Here is a 21061-nt window from a genome sequence, read left to right on the forward strand (position 1 = left end):
ATTGCTCTTTCAATTGACAAAAATGCATGCCTGCTCTCAAGGAGATATGCATTTTACTGCATCATTAAAGAAAAATGTGCAGTCTGTGATAACAAAAGACTAGCAGTATGAAAAGATCAACATTTCTTTGTAGAAGAAAGTACAAATGATCTGAAAAAATTTCTCTTTAACAGCAATACATTAATAGAGATCCCATAAAGACCTGGGACATGCCACATTTCAGAAAGCTCTACACAAACCCTCTACTCAAGAATGAATAAAAGACTCCTCCCACCAGCTAGGGCAAACCAAAACAGCCCAAGATGTTTTTAATGATGATTCTCCACAAAGCCCAGAAAATCAGCAGGTGAGTCCTTCTGCAAGAAAAAATTTCAAATAAAAATGAAGGTCTTAAGCCAGTACTTATTTTGGGCTTTTCCATAGATGGTCCATGAGAAACTTTTTACTTCACCTTCCTCCAGTGAGATCTATTACTACAGAAATAAATGTGATGTTAAAAATAAGGATGGTGAGGCTATACTGTATAATCAGATGAGGAAAAAGACTGAGTGCAGATTTTCTCACACAGATAATTATAAAATACTAATGAAACACAAGAAATATGTTATACACCTGCTTTAGTAGAATTAATTCACTTGCATATTCTTTTTTCTTTACTTTGTGTACATCCACTCGAGCTTATTTTAGTAAGACATTTGAACTCTGTCTGGTGGATGTTTTTGAGTCTTACCACTATGCTTGTCATTTTAACAGTACCTTTTCATTTCCATGTGATTTCCAACATACAAAATGCCATCTCCTCTAATTATCTCTACACTCTTAAGACACCCTGCACTTAACTACAGAGGTGTTGGAAAGCAAATTACTACCAGTGTGATCCCAAGTCTATCTCACAGCAGAATCTCACCAATTTTCATGACTGTTTGTGTTTAAATCGCAATATATGTGATGGCACAGTAATTTCTTTTTTACTTGTATTTTATCCTTAGGGATTATGCTGGCTACTTGTATTTAAATTTTGATATTACAGAAGTCTGGTCGTGTTTAGGCCAGTCTAAGCGAAGATGACAATGTCTGCAAACGATTTTTACTCATAAACCGTGTCTGGCACCCTGGCACCCATCCAGTAAGTCTTCCGAAACGCTCTTGCGCCATGGGCAAGCAGTGGGAGCTGGGCACACAAACGAGCACGGCGACTCCCCGCGGCCCGGCCGCGGCTGATGCAGGCGAGGCGCGCTGCTCTTCTTTAGCGACGGCCACGGTCTCCTGGAGCTCTCTCATGGCCTTCCCCTGGGGAAGGCCGATCCATAAAAACAAGCCCTAGCTAAACCCGGGAACGAAGCACAAAGCAGGCGGTGTCAGACCTACCTCTACCCACCACAGCACTGAGTAAGCCAGCCTGCCCGATGATAAGGGGGGCGAGGCGGAGAGCGTGCACTGCAGTACGACACACTACAGAGAACGACCACCCCCCTCCCTTCGCTGCCTGCTGAGGAAAAGAGAAGCGGGGCGATAGGAGGGCGCTGCTCCTTCGGATCGCTCCCTCGTCTTCCTTAGGCTGAAAGACCGCCACAGGGAGCAGTCACGCACCGTGGCCCGGAACTCGCGGAGCCCATCAGCAAGGGCGGCAGCCAGGACCACGGCAGTGGAACGGGGCGGGGCGCGGCACCGCCCACCACCGTTCACCGCGGGCTCCGCAGCCGAGCCTGCTCTGCGCACGCGGGTGTACCGCCCTCTCGCCCTTTCCTCCGCAGCGCCTGCGCACTTCGCCCCCTGGCCTGTGTGGGGCCGGGCAAGTGCGGTGGCTGCTGTGCTTTGGCTGTCGGGCGGGCGCTCGCTCTCTCTCCCTCTGCTCAGCCTCGGCCCCTTCTTCCTTCCGCAGGGCCCTGCAGGCGGTTTGAAATTTACCGCAGTCTCTCACTCGAGTTCTCGATGAGGCCGTAAGCGCCTGGCGCTGAAGGGGAGGAGGCAAGAGTGCGGGGCGGGGAAGAGAAGGGCGGCTTGGAGCGGAGCAGCTTGTCTGCCTGCAGCTCTGGTTCCCCCAGCCCCTCACGGGGAACGGGTGGTAGGGGACGGTGGAGAGGGTTAAGTGATGTAGCAGTTCCCTTGTCGCGGCCCGTGGATGGTCCGTGTCTGACGGGCACTGTGGTTGCCCTGGGGCGGCTTTTGCCAGTGTTCCCCTATCTTTGGGCGTAGAGAGTGAGGCAAGGAAGTAGCCTGAAGTGATTCCGGGATCTACGAGCCCCTCACACCCCTGGAAGCGGTGGAGGGAAGAGTGAAACAATTCCCCCCTCCCTCCTGAAGCGTCCCGATTCTGCGGCAGGCTGGCCCGCAGGTAAGGCTCTCTGGGGCCCAGGCAGGGTAAGGGCGAGGGCCGGGAGGAGGAAGAGTGTCATAGACACAAAACTCGGGCGACGAAACGGGGCGGGAACCCGGTTCTTCAGGTTTGGAGGAGCGGCTCAGCCGGAACTCGTTGGTCAGGTCGGCGAGCAGAAGGAGAAGCTTGGGGCGGCAGTGTGCGGCCCCTTCCGTGTGGCCGCGGTTGGCTTGGTGTGTGTGGGCGGACCAGGGGAAGCCGAGCCCGGCCTGGCCCGAGCCCTTCCGGCGGGCTGCTGCTGCTCGCCGGGCGCGATCCCTCCTCCTGATCCTTGGGAAGCTGCCGTGTGCCCCTTGGGGGCTGAGTGGAAACGGCGGAATGAGGGAAAAAGGAATATGTGGTGAAATCACAGCTGTGTGTATTTCGGTGCCTTTCTCTCTCCTGCTTCCTCGGATCACGTTACAACGGCTTCGCTGTTCCCGGAACAGTAGGGCGTGCCTCCTATGCAGCGAGCTGCGCTGGGAGTCGGTCACTCTTGCTGATACTTAGTCGTTTGGTTTTTTAAAATTTATTTTGGAGCACACTGTTTTATTTTTGGTATACCCTATTGCGATAATTGTAAAGATGTTGTTGAGGATGTGAAAGGAGCCTGAAAACAGCTCCGGACTGGGATCTGCTCAATGTATTTTAGGTGATTTTCAGTTTGAATCCTAGCGTGACTCTTTGAAGGGCAGTGTTATGTATTTCACTGATAATAAAAATATTTTGTAGATGAAATAGTGCTGTGTTGACTTTATGTTATATACTCAGTGATTTTCTCATTTTAGAGAGACCTACAGGCATTCTTTGCTTGAAATGAGGAAGGTTTAGGATCAATTTTCTCCCTTCAAAATGTCATTATTAGGGTGAAACATCTTTAGAGATGTGGGGCGGGAGGTTTGCTACAAAGTGTAATATTAAATCAATATTTAATCAATTATTAAATCAATCTGAGCTCTTTAAACGTTTATTGTGTCTTGATTGTGGAATGATGTAATTAAATGTATTGTGGCCCAGAAACAGTTACCCTCTTAAGATACATCTGCTTCCTCGGTTAATGTAATTGCTTAGTGATGATGTAAGAATACATAAAAGATTCTTTAGCAGTACAAAATTGTTTGCTGAACATGACATAATTTTCCTATTGTTTACTTTTACTTGGGTTTGGAGGTATTTAGCTTATTGTGAAGTCAGTCTTACCTGAACTGAATTCTTGGCTGTAAGTGGAAACCTGTGAATAGAAGATGGCTAGAAGATGGCTGTGTGAAACGTGTCAGGTGTAGCTTGTTGACCTAAACACCAGTATTTCTTGTGAATTGACTCCAGAGAAGCTTTTTTTGTTTTTTAAGACTCATTCTCTCAGAAGTTGGCATAGTACTTTAATACATGTAAACTTTCAGAAAGTGCTGGTTAGACTCTGTGTAGTGGGGATCTGTAGAGCTTATTAAGGTCTAGATTTCACATAGCACACAAGTTGGCATGTGCATATACAAAAAAACCACCTAGATCAGTATCATACACAATTGAATAGCTTTGGTATATAATGTAAGCAGAGGATAAAAAAATAACTAATAGATTTGATACTGTGTTGTTTTTTGTAAGATCCTAATGTGAAGATGTATGGTGATAGTAATGTATCAGTCCAGTAGCATTACAAAAAATGCTATAACTACTTTCTGAGAAAGTAATTCAACTTTATTGTCTTAATATCTGGAAACTAGACAACATGTAATTGTAGGAAAAGGACAGTTTGTGTTAATGCATTACATGCCCTGCAAGATAGTTTATGTAAGTAACACTGTCTGCTTGTGAAGGTGATATTAAAGTTCACATTTCCTTGAGCTAAGCTAGCAGTATTTAGATCTGCTTTAAGGGAAGAGGTGAAGGGGTATTTACAAAAGACAGGTCAGGTGGACATAGGTGTTTCTAAGCCTACCAACTTCACTACCATAGCAGAGAACTAGTCAGCAGGAATGATGTCAGCTGATAGTTTCCTTCAACTGCTGTTTCTTCTAAGGGGTACCCAGGACAATTTTTTTCCCTTGCTGCAGTAGCTTTTCTTCATAGTACTGTAACTGTAGCACGAGTAGGAAAGAGTGTAGGAGTGTATTAAATTGGTGGGGGAAAAATATTTTAAATAGTTGCAGCTTGTTACAGAATATGGGTTGTTACCGTGGGGCACTCAATTTAATTAAAAAAAAAGTGGAGCTTCAATATAGCAGCAGTATTTGGTTTTTTAATGAGCAATGAATCATTCTTTTGCAAAATGACAGAAAGAGTACTAATTTTGAAAAAGCTGACAGTATAAAAATGATGGTTGCTTCATTTTAGAGTAAACATTTCTGGAAGATCCTTGTGGGTTTTTTATTATGCATTTTCATATTTTTTTGTAGTGCTCAGTTTAGTACTGTCATCCCCTTATGTTTTCAAGTTCCATTTGAATACTTAGTTTGTTCCTGGATCTTCAGCATTTATAGTAGCACTGATTTTAGAAAAGTCAATCTGTGTTAGGCTGCTTTTCTGAAAGTTATATATACTTTATATTGTGCCCTGAGAGATCCTCTGGTGAGTCACCATTATAAGAGCTTTCCAGATGCTGCCTGTAACTGATGATAATATTGTGTATGTAATGTACTTTTTGCAGTAATGGTATCTCCAGTTGCAGCTGTTGGCAACTTACTGGCGGAGAACTCAAACTTCATAAAACAAGTTGCCACAACTTGAAATTGCAAGACGTTGTTTTGGAATTTTGGTGATTTGTCAAGACTGGTGAAGGTCACCAAAGATAGCTTGGTAGGTCTGGAGGTGTCTCGTAGTTCTGCAGGGCTGTAGGGTGCCTTTAGTGCATTGACTTGTCTTGCAATGTTTTATGTGTGCCAATGCTAGTCAGGCACTGTTAGACTTTAGGGATTCATCAAGCACTTGTAGACTCTTGCAAGCTCCATAATGGCTTTTTGATTGTTTTAACTGGGGACTTTCTCTTGGTCTCTGACTTCATAACACCAACAAACTGAGGGATTTCAACTCCGTCTAAAGAATTGTAATTCTATTGCTAAATACCATGAACTCATAAGAAATTGTATTTCTCAGATTTTAAAACAGCAAGTAAACTGCAAATATACTGCATTAAGGGGGTGAATTGTGCAGTTGTCTAAAGAGTAAGTTTTTTTCCTGAAAAGGCTGATATAAGCTTGTCCACTCAGAGCAGAGACTTTGTGCTAACAGTCTTTGAAGTGGGCCATGATCAGAAATTAACAAGTTCTTAAAACAGAAGTGCTTCATGAGCTGGAATAACTTTGCCTCCAATATAGTGGTAAGCACTGTAATCATTTGGCAGATTGCAGTTATGTGCTTTTCTCAGTCTTTGCATTTTCCCTTTAATGTTAGCCTCTTTCATTCATAGTAGCAACTCTATTTTGGTAATAGTTCTTGTTTCGGTTAATATTCTGGACACGGTTATTCTGAATGAACATTCCAAATGAATCCTTAAAATTATTGCTTTAAAACTCAGTCTAATTCTTTTTCAGTGCATTAAAACCTAATGTATTTTTCTGTCTTCCTACATGCCCCTTTGTTGGGACATGGTCACTCTGTGATCATGCAGCCCTTTTTCTTGCATGGGTGGTTTTGGACCTATGAGCAAACATTAATTGCAAAGAGTACCCTTGTATGGAGTCTTTCTTCTGAAGAAGACTCTTGTATCTGTCTTGCATAATTTAAAATTTTTCTATGTCTATTTGCTTTGTCTCCTTTAAAGTTTACTTGTACAAAGACTGAAGATCGAGCAGACAAGATTGTGGTTGCTAATATGATTATGCTCCTTCTCAGTTATGAATGCAACCGTCGTAGTACTAATACTTTTGCATTCACATTCTGTTTCTAAAATACATTAGTTCTAGAGCAGTGCCATTCTTTGTTGTTGAATCAGTTATACAGAGATGGTGTCTACACAGGTGAATTTTACTGATCTTGTAGTCTTGCTTGAAAGAAAAACGGGGAGTTTTGGTCTGTTATTTATAGCCTGTTCGCACTAAGGTATCTGGATCCTATGTATGTAATGTCAAGTATGCTGGCGTACACCCAGGCATTTAAAACAGGTGGTGCCATTTAAGGTAGTGAGTGATAGGCGCTGAACTTGTAGCTTATTTTTGTTCTCTAAGACAAGGCAGACTTTTTTCAAGGAAGCAAAAAACAAAAAAGAAGAACCCTTAGTCAGAAGGTAATATGAAGAAGACTTGCAAATATGAAGAAGACAGCAAAGACTTGTGGAAGAGCTAAAATGTATATATGCCTGAAATGAAGACAAATGAGAGGGCATTTGAAGGATTTTGTCACAGGTCTTCTGTTTTGTTTGGGGACTTCAGACACTTCTGTGTTTTGGAATGAAATGCAATAGGATGTGGATGTCACTTCATCAGTTGTGTAATACAATGTGTTACCGTGCCTATAGAATTAGGCATGAAATAGACGTGTCTCAAGAATTTTTAACTGTAAATGCAGCAGATATTATAGTGTTCTTTCCTTTTGTATCTGTCTTTCTAAACCATAAAAGACAATAGCAAACTCTTCTTTGTCTGGTTTTGTTTTGCTGTTCTTTTTAGTTATTTTTTATGAAAATTCTAGTGTGACAGCATGTATTAAATTCTTTATCCCATACTGCAGCAAAATTCTTTATCCCATTGAATCATTAAAACAGAAAATCACGGATAAAGACTCTCTAACTAGTTAAAGTTAGAAAGTGATATGTTTATTATGCCGGCGGGTGGCACAGGGGGGATCGTTCCTGAAATGTGTGACCGCATCGCACAAGGATTATTTATTGCCTTCTGTTTATTTCCCAAAATAATACATATGCATAACCCCAGCACCTCCCATCCTCACTTTTTGTTAAAATGAGGTTATTAGTCCTTCGCACATGGCAGTTCTTCTCTTGAATTGGGTCGGTGGTCTTGAATTGGGTCAGTAGTCCCAGGGATGAAGTCAGGAAGGTCTTTGCCAGGTCTCTGTGACCCTCTGGCACGATCCAAGGCCCCCTGCTTCATGATGGATTAACATAGAGTCCAGGTGCTGGGCATTGTTCTACTGATTTCAGTATGTTCCTATAATGGTTCACTTGCTCCACTTCCTTATATAAATGAGTTCATAATATAACAATTAGCTTTAGCTTAAGCATCTAATAATCATTAACCTATTGTTGGTGTATCTGACTTCAATATGAATTGGTTCTAACTCTCAGCTAAAATCTTAAATTTTTAAAATCATGATTCACCATGCAGGAAAATAATTTTTGTGTAATCAGAAAGTTATTGAAGAGAAACATCTGAAAAGTATTTCTACATTTATGTGAAGTATTGATATCTTATATTTTCCTGAGAAGTAACATAATGATATTTATAGTATTAGACTAATGAGCATATTAGCAATATGTTTAGGTTTCTGTAGTACTGAACTTTATAACAAGAAATTAAATATTCTGACATACATGAGCCTAATTAAAAGTTAAATGGAATGGAAGGAATTGTGACAAGACCCTTGAAGAAATATTAAAACATCTAATTAAAGAAAGCTTATATTGAGGTTTAGTTTCAAAATTGAGAACAATAATAAGTGTAGAACCATATATTTTCTTTTAGGAAGATTCTTTGGAGGTCACCATTTGTCCAAAGTATTGTCAATTAGAAAAGGTTTTTCAGAGCCTTGTCTAGTTAATTTTTTAAATGTCCATCTTCAGGGATGGACATTTCACAGCCTCTCTAGGCTGGTGTTTAACTGTTCTGTTCTTCAACTCCAGGGTCCCCTAGTTGCACATGATTTCTGCGGGAGATGTGGACACCCTAGAGTTGTGTGCATCTGTACTGTTAATCTAATACGTGCTGTGCTATGTCCTAATGCATATGCCAGTGAGACAATACCTAACAAGCTCACATTCACACACTTAAGGTGTATACTGACCCTCCCTGTACTGACCACCTGCTAGCTGGAGTGCAGGATCTTTCATTCACTAGGAGGGATGCTGTATTGGTTTAGCCTGGACAGATATCATGCAGTCAGTGAGATGACTTCTGACATCATCAAACTGGGGTTTGACGGATGCTGTTATCCCTCCAAAGTTACTACTACTGTCACTGTTGATTTTGGTCTTATTTTCAAGAAGATTCCTTTACTTCAAACAAGTTCTTCTGTCTAATTTCCTAGTTTCTGTTTAATGTAACTGACAAGCCTCTTGCTCTGTAACATGACCAGGCTTGGGCCTGTACCCTGTCAGACAGTTTTGCTTGATTCATGCACACAGATTCCCATCTTCACATTTGTTATTATCCAGACCATTCTGCCAAGGGTGGGCCTGGGCAAGCACCCATCACTCTCACCTGTGTCACTAAACAGTAGCCCTAAAGTTTTCTTAGTCTTTCTTCTGTTCCTGATGTCCTTAGAATGGCCTTTCTCTTTGTCCTTATCAGCCTTTGCTAGTTTTGGCTTCAGTTGAGCTTTGATGTTCTTAATTCCTCCTTGTAGGCGAAAGCAACATCTCTGTGTACCTTCTGGGTAATCTGTCCTGTTCCCTCTTGTGTTTGGGCTCAGTCAGGAGTTCTGTGCTTGTTCTAGGTGAGAAGCGTGGTAGATTGCTGGTAGGGATGCCACACTTGCCTTCCTCCACAGTGACTGAGACGAAGTGTATTTTCCTCATTTAAATCATCAGCATCTAATTTTTATGAAATTACTACTCTGTAAATTAGTACTTCCTGTAAACTGAACATAACTATACTAAAATTAGCTATATTTTAGCTATAAACCACTACATTCCCCAAATCAGTCTGCCAGCTAAGAGCATTTCACTGAGTTAACAAACCAGAGTTTGTTGTCTATTAGAAATGATGTGTTGTTTAAAGGATGTCAACAAATGCAGTTCAAGTCCATGGTATGTGCAGTTATGCTGCAGTTTTTACTTATGTGGTAAATACGTTTTAAAGAAATATGGCCTTTAATTTGTCAATTAAAATAATTTCATGCTTTGTGACTTTTAGTAGATAGATTGTATTTCTGTTCTTATAAGAACCTATTTATTGTAACAAACATTTAATGATTTTTCTTGTGGCTAGTGTATAACGTTGTTAAAGCCTTCTGTAGTAGGGGTAGTATTATTTTGTGTTCATGTAACTTCTAGTTTGGGCCCTGTCTGCTTTTAATATTTGAAGTCAGCCAATAAGAATTACTGAAAAAAGATGCAGATTTTTTGAGACATTCAGAATGTGGACAGCAACTTGTAGTTCTGAGCTTAAACCTTTGCCAAGGAGATCTCCAAACTGTTTGTGCATATATTTGTCTAAATTTTCTTGAGTACAAGACGTAAGTTTACTTGCTTGTTTTCAAGACTAAAAATACAGACTCTTACCAAATGGATTAACAGTGGCAATATTGAGCAGATGAAGAGTAGTAAAATTTGAAGCAGAGTAAAAAAAAAAAAATTGCTTGCAAGGAAAAGAAAGGAGTAATAGTATAAAGTTATTAAAGGAAGGGTGATGAAAAGGTGTAGAAGCTAAAATATAAGAGAAAAAAAAAGTCTCATGATGCTACTTGGTGTCTTTCAGTGGCAGAAAATATTTTGGCTTTGTGATTGCTGTGTAAAAGTAATAAAGTAAATACTCCGCTTGTACAAAAATAGCTGTCACTTTGGGGTTTTTTCCTCCTTCCCTTTTGACTAAACTATAATCAATTCCTGAGTCTTTGCTAGTTAGATCCAGTAAGAAAGGTAGTTCTTGTACCAGTTCAGTTTCAAAAGGATAGCCAATACTAGTTACCTTTTAGATCTCTTCTTCCTATAGTAAAAATAGAAATTTTTATTATAACTAAGATGTTTTCTCAAACCATATGTAGGTTACTTACCTTGTCAAATAGCTGGACTACCACCAAATTCTAGTCTGATATTTGAGAGGACCAGGATGTCTGGAAGTAGGTTTCTTTAGGATATTTGAAAAAAACTTATGTAGTTGTGTTTTTTGAGGGTTTTTTTTTTGTGTGTGTGTGTGCAACATTTTTTAGATTTTGTCTACATGGGCTGTGTTTTGTTTTGTTGGTCATTTTTATATACTTGCCATTTATAAGAGATTTCTGGAGGAAAAGTAAGGGTATCTTATGTATTCTGGGTATATGATGGTAGTATGTTTCTCTGTTCACTTCCCAGTTTGAGAATCTTGTTAGGCAAAAGAGTGGGGCTTTTTGCATAAAGGTATCTATTTCTGCTATAGTAAAACTTCTGCTTTTGATGGCAGTAGTTCAGTTGCATGAGAACTGCTGCGTTAAAATGTAAGTAAGTCACATCTACCTACTTGGATGCTTAGTAAAGTTTGTCTGCTGAGTCTCTCCTGTGTTGAGGAGAACTCTAATGATCATGTAAATTTAATTCTTGAGCACTTTGTTGTCCATAGGGTTTTTTTTTTTTCACATCTGTAGCTTAAATGGATATATCTTTTTAGGAGTTACATAAATTGACAGAGAACCAAGGTATCCTTTTTGAGCCAGGAGCAGTTTCCAGTTGTGCCTGACTTTGAAGCTGTAGGTAAATTGATGGGTTCTGTTCAGTAGAAAAATTCTGTATGTGCACCTTGAAGGATGCAGTGATGTTCTGTAGTGCTGCCACAAGCTTTTTTGATAAAGTTTTACGATTACATGCCAATTGCATGTAGATGTCTTGAGTATTATGTAGCTAAAGATTGGAAAACTTAGGGCATTTTGGTGTGTAGATTGGTTAATTGTTTTTAATTCCAGATCTTAATTAAAATTGAGCTTTGTCCTGTCTGTGTTTTCAAGTACAGATTCAGAGAATAAAAATGGGAACTCCTGGATCAGGACGGAAGAGAACTCCAGTGAAAGACAGATTTTCTGCAGAAGATGAAGCTCTAAGCAACATTGCCAGAGAGGTTTGCTAATTTTAAAGTGTCTTGAATTCCGAAATAGGGATGAAAGTAATCTCATTATCCAATAAAAGTTAATTTTTTGTAGATGTGCATAAAAAAGTGTAATTAGCCAAAAATATGACAATTAATATAAGCTAAGAGAATTATTGATCAAAAAAATCACATTAACTGAAATGTCAACATAGTGAGATATTGACTGTATGACTAGTGTAACCTCATAGATTTACACTTAAGCCTAGCAGCTATTTCTACAGATACTTACATGCTTAAAGATAAATGAAAAATCCAGGTGCTATCTCAAGTGTAAAACTAAAAACCATACACATTTATCCTATTACAGTGTGTCATATTCTTAAGATGGTAAGTATACTGTATTAATATTGAATCGGTAGTAGTCGCTATTAAAATATATTTGTAATAGAATCTGTTTTAAATGTGAGAAGTCACATTTCTTTCCAAATAAGCCTAATATGAACACTGTACCAGGAATTCCACCACCTAAAAAACAGACAGGTGGAGATAACCAGCAAAAAGTACAATTAACAAGAAGTTGATACAAAGGGGAATTTTGTCCCATGGGATTTAGGCAGTTGGAATTTAAAGTCTAAGAGATGTCTGTTTGGACCAGAGTTTCTCTAGGTGGAAATGCTGTGACTAGGGAACAAAAGCCTTAATACTGTTTATATACAAGTGAATCCAGGTTCTTTGGGGCTACATTATCTATAAAGCTGCTTGCCCTAGTTGATAAATGAGTGCAAAACGCAGATGCTATTTGGCCTTGTAATGTAAATAGTTGTCTGTATATGTGTATGTAAGACAAAGTAGGTAGGCGATAGGTCTCTGAAGAGAAAGCTTATTTATGTGCTTTCAAGTGTATCCATCATAGACTGTAGGCAAAAGATATGCCTTGTCAATAAAAAAAAAAAAAATGGTTGGTAACATGAGAAAGTCATGTTCTCAGTCACGTTCTACTTCTAATGGAAGGTCTCACTTTGTCAGCCAAGTCCTGTGTGGGACTTTGGATCATGTATGCTCTCACTCATCAAGTTCCATCTCTCATTTTTTAGCAAAAACAGTGAGTAAAAAAGAAAGAATATGGCCTTAAATTTCTTTGAGTATATGCATGCTTCCATTACATCAACTTGTCATTTAACCTAGAAAAGGATCTCAATAGTAACATGTAATGCATATTATCTTGCTTAAAATTACTGTTGGGCTTAGTTCTCTTACATCCCCTCTTTTTAGAAGACATTACTTGCTAGAATGGAATTGAATCACATAATCCATGTGTCTTCTGTGGAAAATCTTTCTAAAGGTGTTCTAGGTATTAAGAGATGGTAAACAGAATATGCAGAAACAAAAGACTGCACTCAGGATGATCTGTGTGGTGAAACTGCATAGAAGTGCTTTGGGATTGAAAGCAGTCACAAAATGGCACTGGGAAGTATTGGAATTTGTAATACAAAGAACTATAGTAAAGTGACTCTAATGTAGTGTATGAGATTTCAAGGTGTTTTTTCTCTAAAAGTTCAGATTTCAGAAAGTGCTATTCTTATTCTTTGTTACCATTTTTAATTTGAAAAAATTGTCATTTCCTTGTTGTATGGCATGTGGGGAAAAAAAGAATATCTTCCTTTTAGTGCCAATAAACATTGCTTTCTAGGAAATTTGGGTTAAGAATTCTTTGGCACTGATCCAATAAGTTCATTTCCGTATAGTCATTTTTCTGCACTGGTTGAATGTGATCTCATTTTATATGAAAATACTTAATGGAAGATAAGGGCACTGTTGTAAGCATCTAAGGTGCCTGGTCAGATTGCTTCCTCTTTGATATTTCTTCAATTTTTTTCCATCTTTCCTTTGCATAAGAAAACTTTTTTGTTCTGTTGGCTGTCCCCTCCCCTTTATTTTTTGTATTTAACTTCTGTTATGTAGAGAGCTCTTCCATATCATTTTCTTGGTGTGGGACTATGCATTGAGACAAGCATTTTTACAGTGTCTCTATGTTACACACAAATATGCTAAAACATCAACAGTAGAGTGAATTTCTGCCTTATTCCAAGAACTTTTGAGTTGCTAAACCTCTTTCTAAGGGACCTACTTTTTATACTATGATGTATTATTTTTCCTGGCATTGAATTTCCTTGCTCACTGGAACTAAGGAAGAGTAAAGGTGATGTACATATCCAGGGACAGGGATCTATCTGTGCATCCTTTCCTGGAAGCAATGCACTCTCCCTATTTCACCATGTCTGAAGTGAGATTATTTGCAGTTGATCAGTTTGGCAGTCTTAACCTGGTACAACAGTTTATCATGCTGTGGCAGTTTTAGTTTGAACACCAATTTTGTGGGGGGGTTTTGGTTCGCCAATTTGACATTTCTCGGCCAACACGCTAATTAATGTGGTGGATTTAATGCTCGGTAAACGCCAGTGCACTTACTAGAATATACTTATTTCCTTGTGAGATAGGATTAGGAGGAAGGCAAAGCAGGCTCAAAACTTTAGAAGGGTATAAAAAACACTTATATTAACAGAAACTAAAACAATAATAATAAAACCTTTGGAACACTTCTTCTCCCCTCCCTAACGCTTTCTTTTTCTTTCCTACTGATAATGTAAAGAGACAAAACTTAAAACACACATGCTTTTTTAAAAGCTGCAGGAGCAGGTGTAGATATATTGTCCATGTGTTCCCTGCAAGGAAATAACGGAACTGTGGGTGTAAAAGCACCTAACTTCATTAAAAAGGAGTAGTGGCAACTGTATTCGAAGTATAGCAAGATTAATTAGAAGTCAGCTTATCTCTTAAAAAAAAAAAAAGCCTATCTCCTGAAAATATAGAGTTCCTTTATATGACCTTTTGGTTCTTTCTTTAGCTTTTTCAATGGATTCTGAAATTGTTAGCTTTCTAAGATTGACAAAGAATAAGTCACCTGGTGTAGAAGACAGTTTCATGTATCTTGTGCAAAGTTTGAGCTTCCCAAAGTACAGGTAATGATTGTCTAGTGTAATTTCAGGCTCCTGGCAACATTATATTCTCATTTGTTAAACAAAAAGATTTAACTGCTTGAAAATTCCCACATAACTATATAAATGAAAATTGAGGTTCATATTCTCAAGGTTATGTTCACAATCTACACAGTTGATACGATCTCAAGATGTTTTCCCTGTGTGTTTGTTGTGGGGATTCTCTCCTTATTAAATTCTTTTGCGGGCAGAATATCATTGGCTGAGTTGTGCATCCCTGCTTTACTTGTCTTTGTATTTGCAGACAAATTATTAATTTTAAATATTTAGCAGTAGCCTGTCATCACCATCTTTTGGGGTTACATGAGACCTCTTTCTCCAAAACCAGTTTGATTATGTGAGAACAGAGGTTTCAGTGACTTCTGTGTTCTTGCATTGCCTGTGGTTCATGCTCAGATCAATAAATATCATGGCAGCAAGTGATAAGAGTCTGACACATGTTATCTTACTATCCTCAACCTGCTAAACATGAGTTTGAAGGGACAATCAGGATTTACCATTCATAGCCTTGTTTTGGATGTTACCATCAGCAGCTCTTCCATTCTTCAGGGCTGTGTAACTAGGTGACAGAGAACTAGAGGTTGTGGACAAGCAGCATTGCAACAGTGTTCACTGGGTTTCTGCCTTGTAGAATATTCTCTCTGTGTTTTGGTTTGATGGATTTTTTCTCAGGAGCTGTTCTCATGACTATTTTCACTATATAGCAAGAGCATGAAAAACTCTTTAGGTGTTTTCTCATGGGAAAGAATAAAGATTCATTTTGATTTAAAATTCACTCTGTAGTAGCTCAACTGTGAGTAGAGTGCAGTTGTTCTTACTTTAATAGAGATGTAATGTTACTGAATTGCCATGATAGAAAAAGATGAATATTTTTAAATGTTTGAGGGATATGTCATGAATTTAGAAACAGTTAAGAACAGTCTTTTTCATATGAATTTCTTTAAAGTTTAGTATGTGTTTTTCTCTTCATGTAGGTTCAGCTTCTTTTAAGAAAACAAGCAAAGTCCCAAAGAATTCCATCCTCATGGATATTATCTTTGTAGATGCTAGGTGATTTATTATTTTGTTGTGGTAAGATGTCACTAAATATTTTTCAGTTGGCTGTTTCTACCTTAGTATTAATTCAATGCCTTGTTTGCTTTTGTTTTAATAGTGGTTAAGGATATTTTATAGGATATAAGATATTCTAGAGATTTAATAATATATATGTGAGTCTGTAAAATAAATGGAAAAAATGAGACATCAGAAATAAAGACTCTTAAATGTTTAAGTCATGTTAAAACGTAGAATTCTATTGTTTGTAGGCAACTGGGGCAGAGACATGAGAAATAAGTGGAGAAGAGATTTCTGAGGAGCCATAAGAAATACTTCTGGCACATTAGTGATGGTGTTGCCTTGATTTCATGAGACAGTATGGAGATTTTGGCAAAAAGCATGGGAATGAGAATACAGAAGAATTGAGCAGCAGAAGGAATCATAAAATGGTTTGAATTGAGAGGGACCTTAGAGATCATCCAATTCCAAACCCCTGCCATTGGGGGTTGGAACTGGGCACAGAATCCTTTGTTTGCTTGATGAAAGGTGAAATTAAGTTGCTATATGTAGTTATCTATTAACAGTTATGGTGAACATTATTTAAATGTTTGCCTTGATGCTTAGCCAGAGCTGGCAGGGTGTCCTAGTGCCGTTCCATGTACCTGTGGCAGACAGGGATCAGCGGTTCCTGCAGGGGCAGTCTGTGCCCTTACCTCTGCCATCTGATGGAAGAATTCAATGCTCTTTGATTGGGCCTCCTGCATTGGAAACTGCAGGACTGCATATCCCTTGGCAGAGAGAGAAACGAGTTCTGTGTTATATGTATACATCAGCACATGATGACAAAATAATTCTAATTTTTTCAGAGGTGAATAACGTTTTAGGATAGCCTATATCTTAACCTTATGAAGCTTTTATGCTGAATCCAAGCTAATTAAAAAATCACCTTCTCCAGGGTATAAAAATGAAAAATAAAATACTGTTGCTTTCTAGTGAATTCCTTCTTGCAGGCAAGGGAAGGAAAAAGATGCCTATCTGCATTATGGAGATAGATGTTATGCTTCTCCTTGCTCAACATGGAGGGAAGCCTCTATCATATAAATTCAATGTTATATATAAATACTGCTTACCTAGGAAAAAACATGGTTGTTGCTTTGAAGAGACTAAGAAAAATACATCAGAAAGGAGAGACTCCAGACTCAATCTTTACAAAGGCATTCAAGTTAAAGTCTCATCTTTCTTTGCTTCTTTCTTTCTTTCCAAAAATATTTTTGATTTAACTGAAGAACTACATGTTATCCCTGAAAGTTGAGCTAAAAGTTTTCAAAAGATTGCGGTAGAATAAATATTTAAAAGATGAAAAAATTGAAGAAGTAGAGATGGCTTTCTAAATGACTATAAATAGCTTACAATAATTGTTTTTTAGGTGAAAATCAGGCAACTGACTGTGTCACCTCCTGGAAGAAGAACATTGTCTTGCTACCTCTGTATATGCATATACCTCTGTATATGCAATAAAATAAACCAAAGTGAATACTGCTGTAAGGTACTGCTTAACTGTTGGAAACAGCCAGGATAATAATCTTCTAGAATGAAATGCTTTTTATGTAGGTACAAGGAAACACTGGGCATTTTTTTGTTCATGTAATGGTTTTTGGTATCTGTTTTGAAATGAGGAATTCCAGAACTCAGTGGTAAACAGATTGCTTTGTTTTGTTACTTAGACCAGAGCTAATACCCAAAGAAATACAGGATTGGTTTAAAAACACAAATTTGTCCCAGAGTAGAAGGTAAATATGAATAGTATGAGTGTGTTCATACACAAAAGAGAATTTAGAGATTTAGTTATAAATCAATAATTTATTAATTAGCCTTTTTTTCTTACCCAAGTAAATTCTCAAGGACCTCTTCCTTGTTTTCCTACCCAATATTTTTTGTTACAAAGACCTCCTCTGTAGTCTTCTATGTCCTTTTTTGATCAATTCTCTGAATAAATTCCATGCTGAATTATTGTGTCTTTACCTTATGGCTGTTTGCCCTCCAGATTTTATAACATTCTTTCCATTTAAGCCACTAGTGTAATTGTACCAGGTTTAAATACCTCATATCTTCTTTGCAGTTAAAGTCTTCAAGAAAATTCAGCTATCCCATTTCTTTTTATAAGTTGAAAGTTCCCTTAGGAAGCTTCTGAAATAGTGTCAGAGTTGCTAGATCTTGGACAATACACAGTTGAATTTTTACTTCAGAAAAATAGAAACTTGGTATATCACTTTATAATAAGCTGTACTTCAGTTAGATAATATTGCAGTGGATATTTATCAGAATATATTTTATTAATGTGTGTCTGGTCTAAAGACTGTATAGAGAATAATGACCAGTGAAACTGAAATCAAGACTGTAGTGGCCAGTCTCTCCTTTTCTAAGACTGGACTTCATTTAATGCAGGCTGTAGAAAGCAATCTGTATTGGCTCCCAAGCTACTATAAGCAATGAATAGGGATGTATTTGGTATGCTCTCTCATGTAAAATACTAGTTGTATTGAAAAGCATGATAACATTACTGCCTCTACTTTTGCCGGTTTATTAAAAAAAAAAAAAACCCAAAACGAGTAGTCTAGTGTTTCTGTTCTGCTCCAATAGTCCAAACTTTATCCAAAGCTATTGTGGCTCTACATTTTCCTTAGCAGACATTTAAAGATTTTATTTCAATGCAGCTGATGAAGTTTTTGTTAAGGATTTGTTGGTGGTAATTTGTTTCACAACTTTTATGGGCTTTTTCAGTAAGGCAGCAGAGTGAATAGCAGCACCCAGGAAGAAAACAATGTCCTTTTGAATTATGGTTTTTTCTCTATTATTGTTAATTTTGAATTTCAATAACATAGCTATGAAGACTTGTGTGACTGTTACATCAATGGCATGAGGCCTGTGCTCTAACAGATCTGATGAGAATTAAGAATTACTTGGTATTATGGCCTTATGGCCTTTCTAATGGTACTGCAACTTGTCTCTTGCTCTGAAGTGTGGTGAAGGAAGCCTGAGAGCTGTCCTTTTAATTAACTTGCCAAGACTTTTGTCTTTTTTTAGATTGTGTCCTTTTTACAGGAATCAAGTTGCTCGGGTTAAAAATTAATGTAATATTCAGCCATTTAAAAAAAATCTGAAAAGATAAGATTTTTTTCTGGAACCCATTTTATGACAAATGTTTGTAAATTCACTTGTGTTTTATCAAGGGTTTAGTAAATGATAAGAAATGGAGCTTCCCTTTTACTGTAGGAATTTAAAGTTAGATCTCTAGGTGTACGACTAGGAGAGAGTGGTGAAATGTGAATTGATTTTTACCATGAATCAGTAAACCAATGAACTTTGAATCTTAACAGTATTATCTTTGTATTAAATTTGTAACTTAACAGTAAAGCTTTGCCAGAGCATAAAGGCCAAATGCATATATCTGCTATTTTATAGACAAAGCTAAACCCAAATTTATCAGCTCTTTGAGTCCTTTTTCTTTCTGTGCTGCATACCTGTCGTGTGACAGTTTATATGCAACAGTGCAATAATGGGCTACAAATGGAAGTACTTCCTCTTGCATGACAATTTCCTTGCTTTTCTTGTGTGTTATCATCAGGTAGAAAGAAGAGTAGTTTTATGCTGCTTTGAAAAAAGATTTCATTATGGCAGTCAAGAGTGTTGACACAGCCTTGAAATTTTTTTATCTGCATATGCAAAATTCAGAAAAAATAAGTCTCCATTAGTCATTTGGAGTTAAGACAAACTATTTTGAATAATAAAGCTATAGTAAGTCTGCCTTCTGTCCTGTCATTGTTTGATATTTTTGTGCCTGTAGTTTAATCATAATTTGAAGTTAAACTCCCAAGTTATATACCTGTTTCATTTTTCTGAAGCACAGTATAACAGTTTTATAGGTTTTTAATGTCTTACATAAACATTTGCTGTGACAGTGGCAAAAGCAAGGAACACGCTGTCCTTAATCCAAAGTAAAAATCCACTGGGTTTTTACATTTTAAGTACTTCTATAATTGATTGGTTGTTAGGAGTTCTGAGTTTTTAGCTGCTGCGTATTCTCAAAAAGCTTTTAATTAACATTACAGAGACAACTGGAATCTTTGGTGGAAAACCTGTCTTCAGTGGTTTAATATTTAAAGAATTTGAGAGAATTTTTGTCAACTCATGATTCAAACATGAAAAAACAGAGCTTGTGCTTTCTTCAAACTTCAGCTATATGGCAAAATGTATTCCCTCATATTCCCAGGGCTGTTTAATACTTTTATCAATGACACTGTCAGTGGGATTGAGTGTACCCTCAGCAAGTTTGCAGATCTGTGAAGCAGAGTGGTGCAGTTGGCACAGCGGAAAGATGGGATGCCATCCAGGGCCACCTGGACAAATTTGGGCCCATGAGAACCTCTTGAAGTTCAACAAGTCCAAGTACAACATACTGCATGTCAGTCAGGGCAATCTAAGATGTGAGTCCAGACTGGGAGAAGAAGTTGTTGATGGCCACAAAGATGCTCAGAGGCTGGAGCACCTCACCTATGAAGACAGGCTGAGAGAGCTGGAGAAGAGATGTGTTTGGGGAGACCTCACTGTGACCTTCCAGTACCTGAAACAGGCTTACAAAAAATGGGGAGAGTGAGTTTTTTTACACAGGCAGATAGCATTAGGACATAGGGGAATGTATGGTTTTAAACTAAAAGAGAGTAGGTTTAAATTAGATGTTAGGAGGAAAGTTTTACGAGGGGAGTGTTGAGTTCCTGGCCATTGGAACAGGTTGGCCAGAGAAGTTGTGGATGTCCCATCCCTGGAACTGTTCAAGGCTAGGTTGGATGGAGAGCTGAGCAGCCTGGTTTCATTGATGGCACCTGATCTGGGCATTGGAACTAGATGATCTTTATGGTCCCTACACACCCAAGCTATTCTATGACTTTTTAAATTATCATCTAATTCCTTTGGCTAGCAACACTATCTTTAAAGAGTTAGGTGCATATTATTTTTGAAATTTCATTCTTTATTACTTCCATATTATGATGTTAAAATACTAATGTGTGCTTGTGAAGAGATTTGATAACTCAAACAATTATTCAAAAAACTTTTTTTAAACTTTAATTATTTTCTATCTACTTGCAGGCAGAAGCCAGACTTGCAGCAAAACGGGCAGCTCGAGCAGAAGCAAGAGATATACGTATGAGAGAGCTGGAGCGACAGCAAAAAGAGGTAGTGTAACTCACCAGGAATTACTGCAAACCTTTGCAAAAATTCGTAATGTGTCTTATTTCTGCATTTCCATAAGATTTTGCCTTTTAGTGTAATTCAGTTTTGTAACTATTTTCAGCATTAGAATTGGATTATACTGAAAGATTCACAGTAAATACCTGTTGTCAAGATCTTTCTTTTTTAAAAAAATCATTTAAATGGGGTAATATTTACACATACAGTTGTGTGTTGCTCCACACATTTCTCCTAAAAAAAGTTTGCATTTCTTGAGAAAAAAAAATCCTAGAAACTAGGTTTTCAGCAGTCCGGTTAGCAATCTGGTTATTGCATGGTTATTGCATTTAATTCAGGTTTTGACATTGCATGTAAAACATTGATAATTTATTATTTATCATGATTGCATTCAAATCCATGTAATGCTCATACTTGGTTGTTGTGGGGCTTTTTCCTGTGGTAATAAGCAAAATATGCAGAACATTTTTTGCCTCAATTTTATA

The 21061-nt window shown here is 38.0% G+C and overlaps 1 protein-coding gene and 1 long non-coding RNA gene across 35 annotated transcripts in view; one reads left to right on the plus strand and one right to left on the minus strand.

The window, feature by feature from the left end:
• Nucleotides 1-600: 600 nt before the first annotated feature.
• On the minus strand, nt 601-1600 carry LOC137480259 (uncharacterized). The gene is made up of 2 exons (XR_011002765.1): nt 1369-1600; nt 601-1290 (listed from the first exon to the last, which is right to left on the minus strand). It is a non-coding gene; the product is annotated as an uncharacterized lncRNA (long non-coding RNA).
• A 218-nt stretch (nt 1601-1818) lies between these two features.
• The window catches only part of LRRFIP2 (LRR binding FLII interacting protein 2), a 56142-nt gene continuing 36899 nt past the window's right edge, over nt 1819-21061 (plus strand). For 13 of the 34 annotated variants that reach the window (XM_068201408.1, XM_068201415.1, XM_068201432.1 and 10 more), the window contains exons 1-2: nt 11167-11271; nt 20478-20564. In XM_068201408.1, coding sequence (XP_068057509.1) covers nt 11182-11271; nt 20478-20564 — 177 coding nt within the window. In that variant the 5' untranslated portion in view covers nt 11167-11181. The other 21 variants (XM_068201349.1, XM_068201384.1, XM_068201392.1 and 18 more) reach the window with 7 other exon arrangements.

This window comes from Anomalospiza imberbis, chromosome 1 (assembly GCF_031753505.1).
Source record: "Anomalospiza imberbis isolate Cuckoo-Finch-1a 21T00152 chromosome 1, ASM3175350v1, whole genome shotgun sequence".
NCBI lineage: Eukaryota > Metazoa > Chordata > Aves > Passeriformes > Viduidae > Anomalospiza > Anomalospiza imberbis.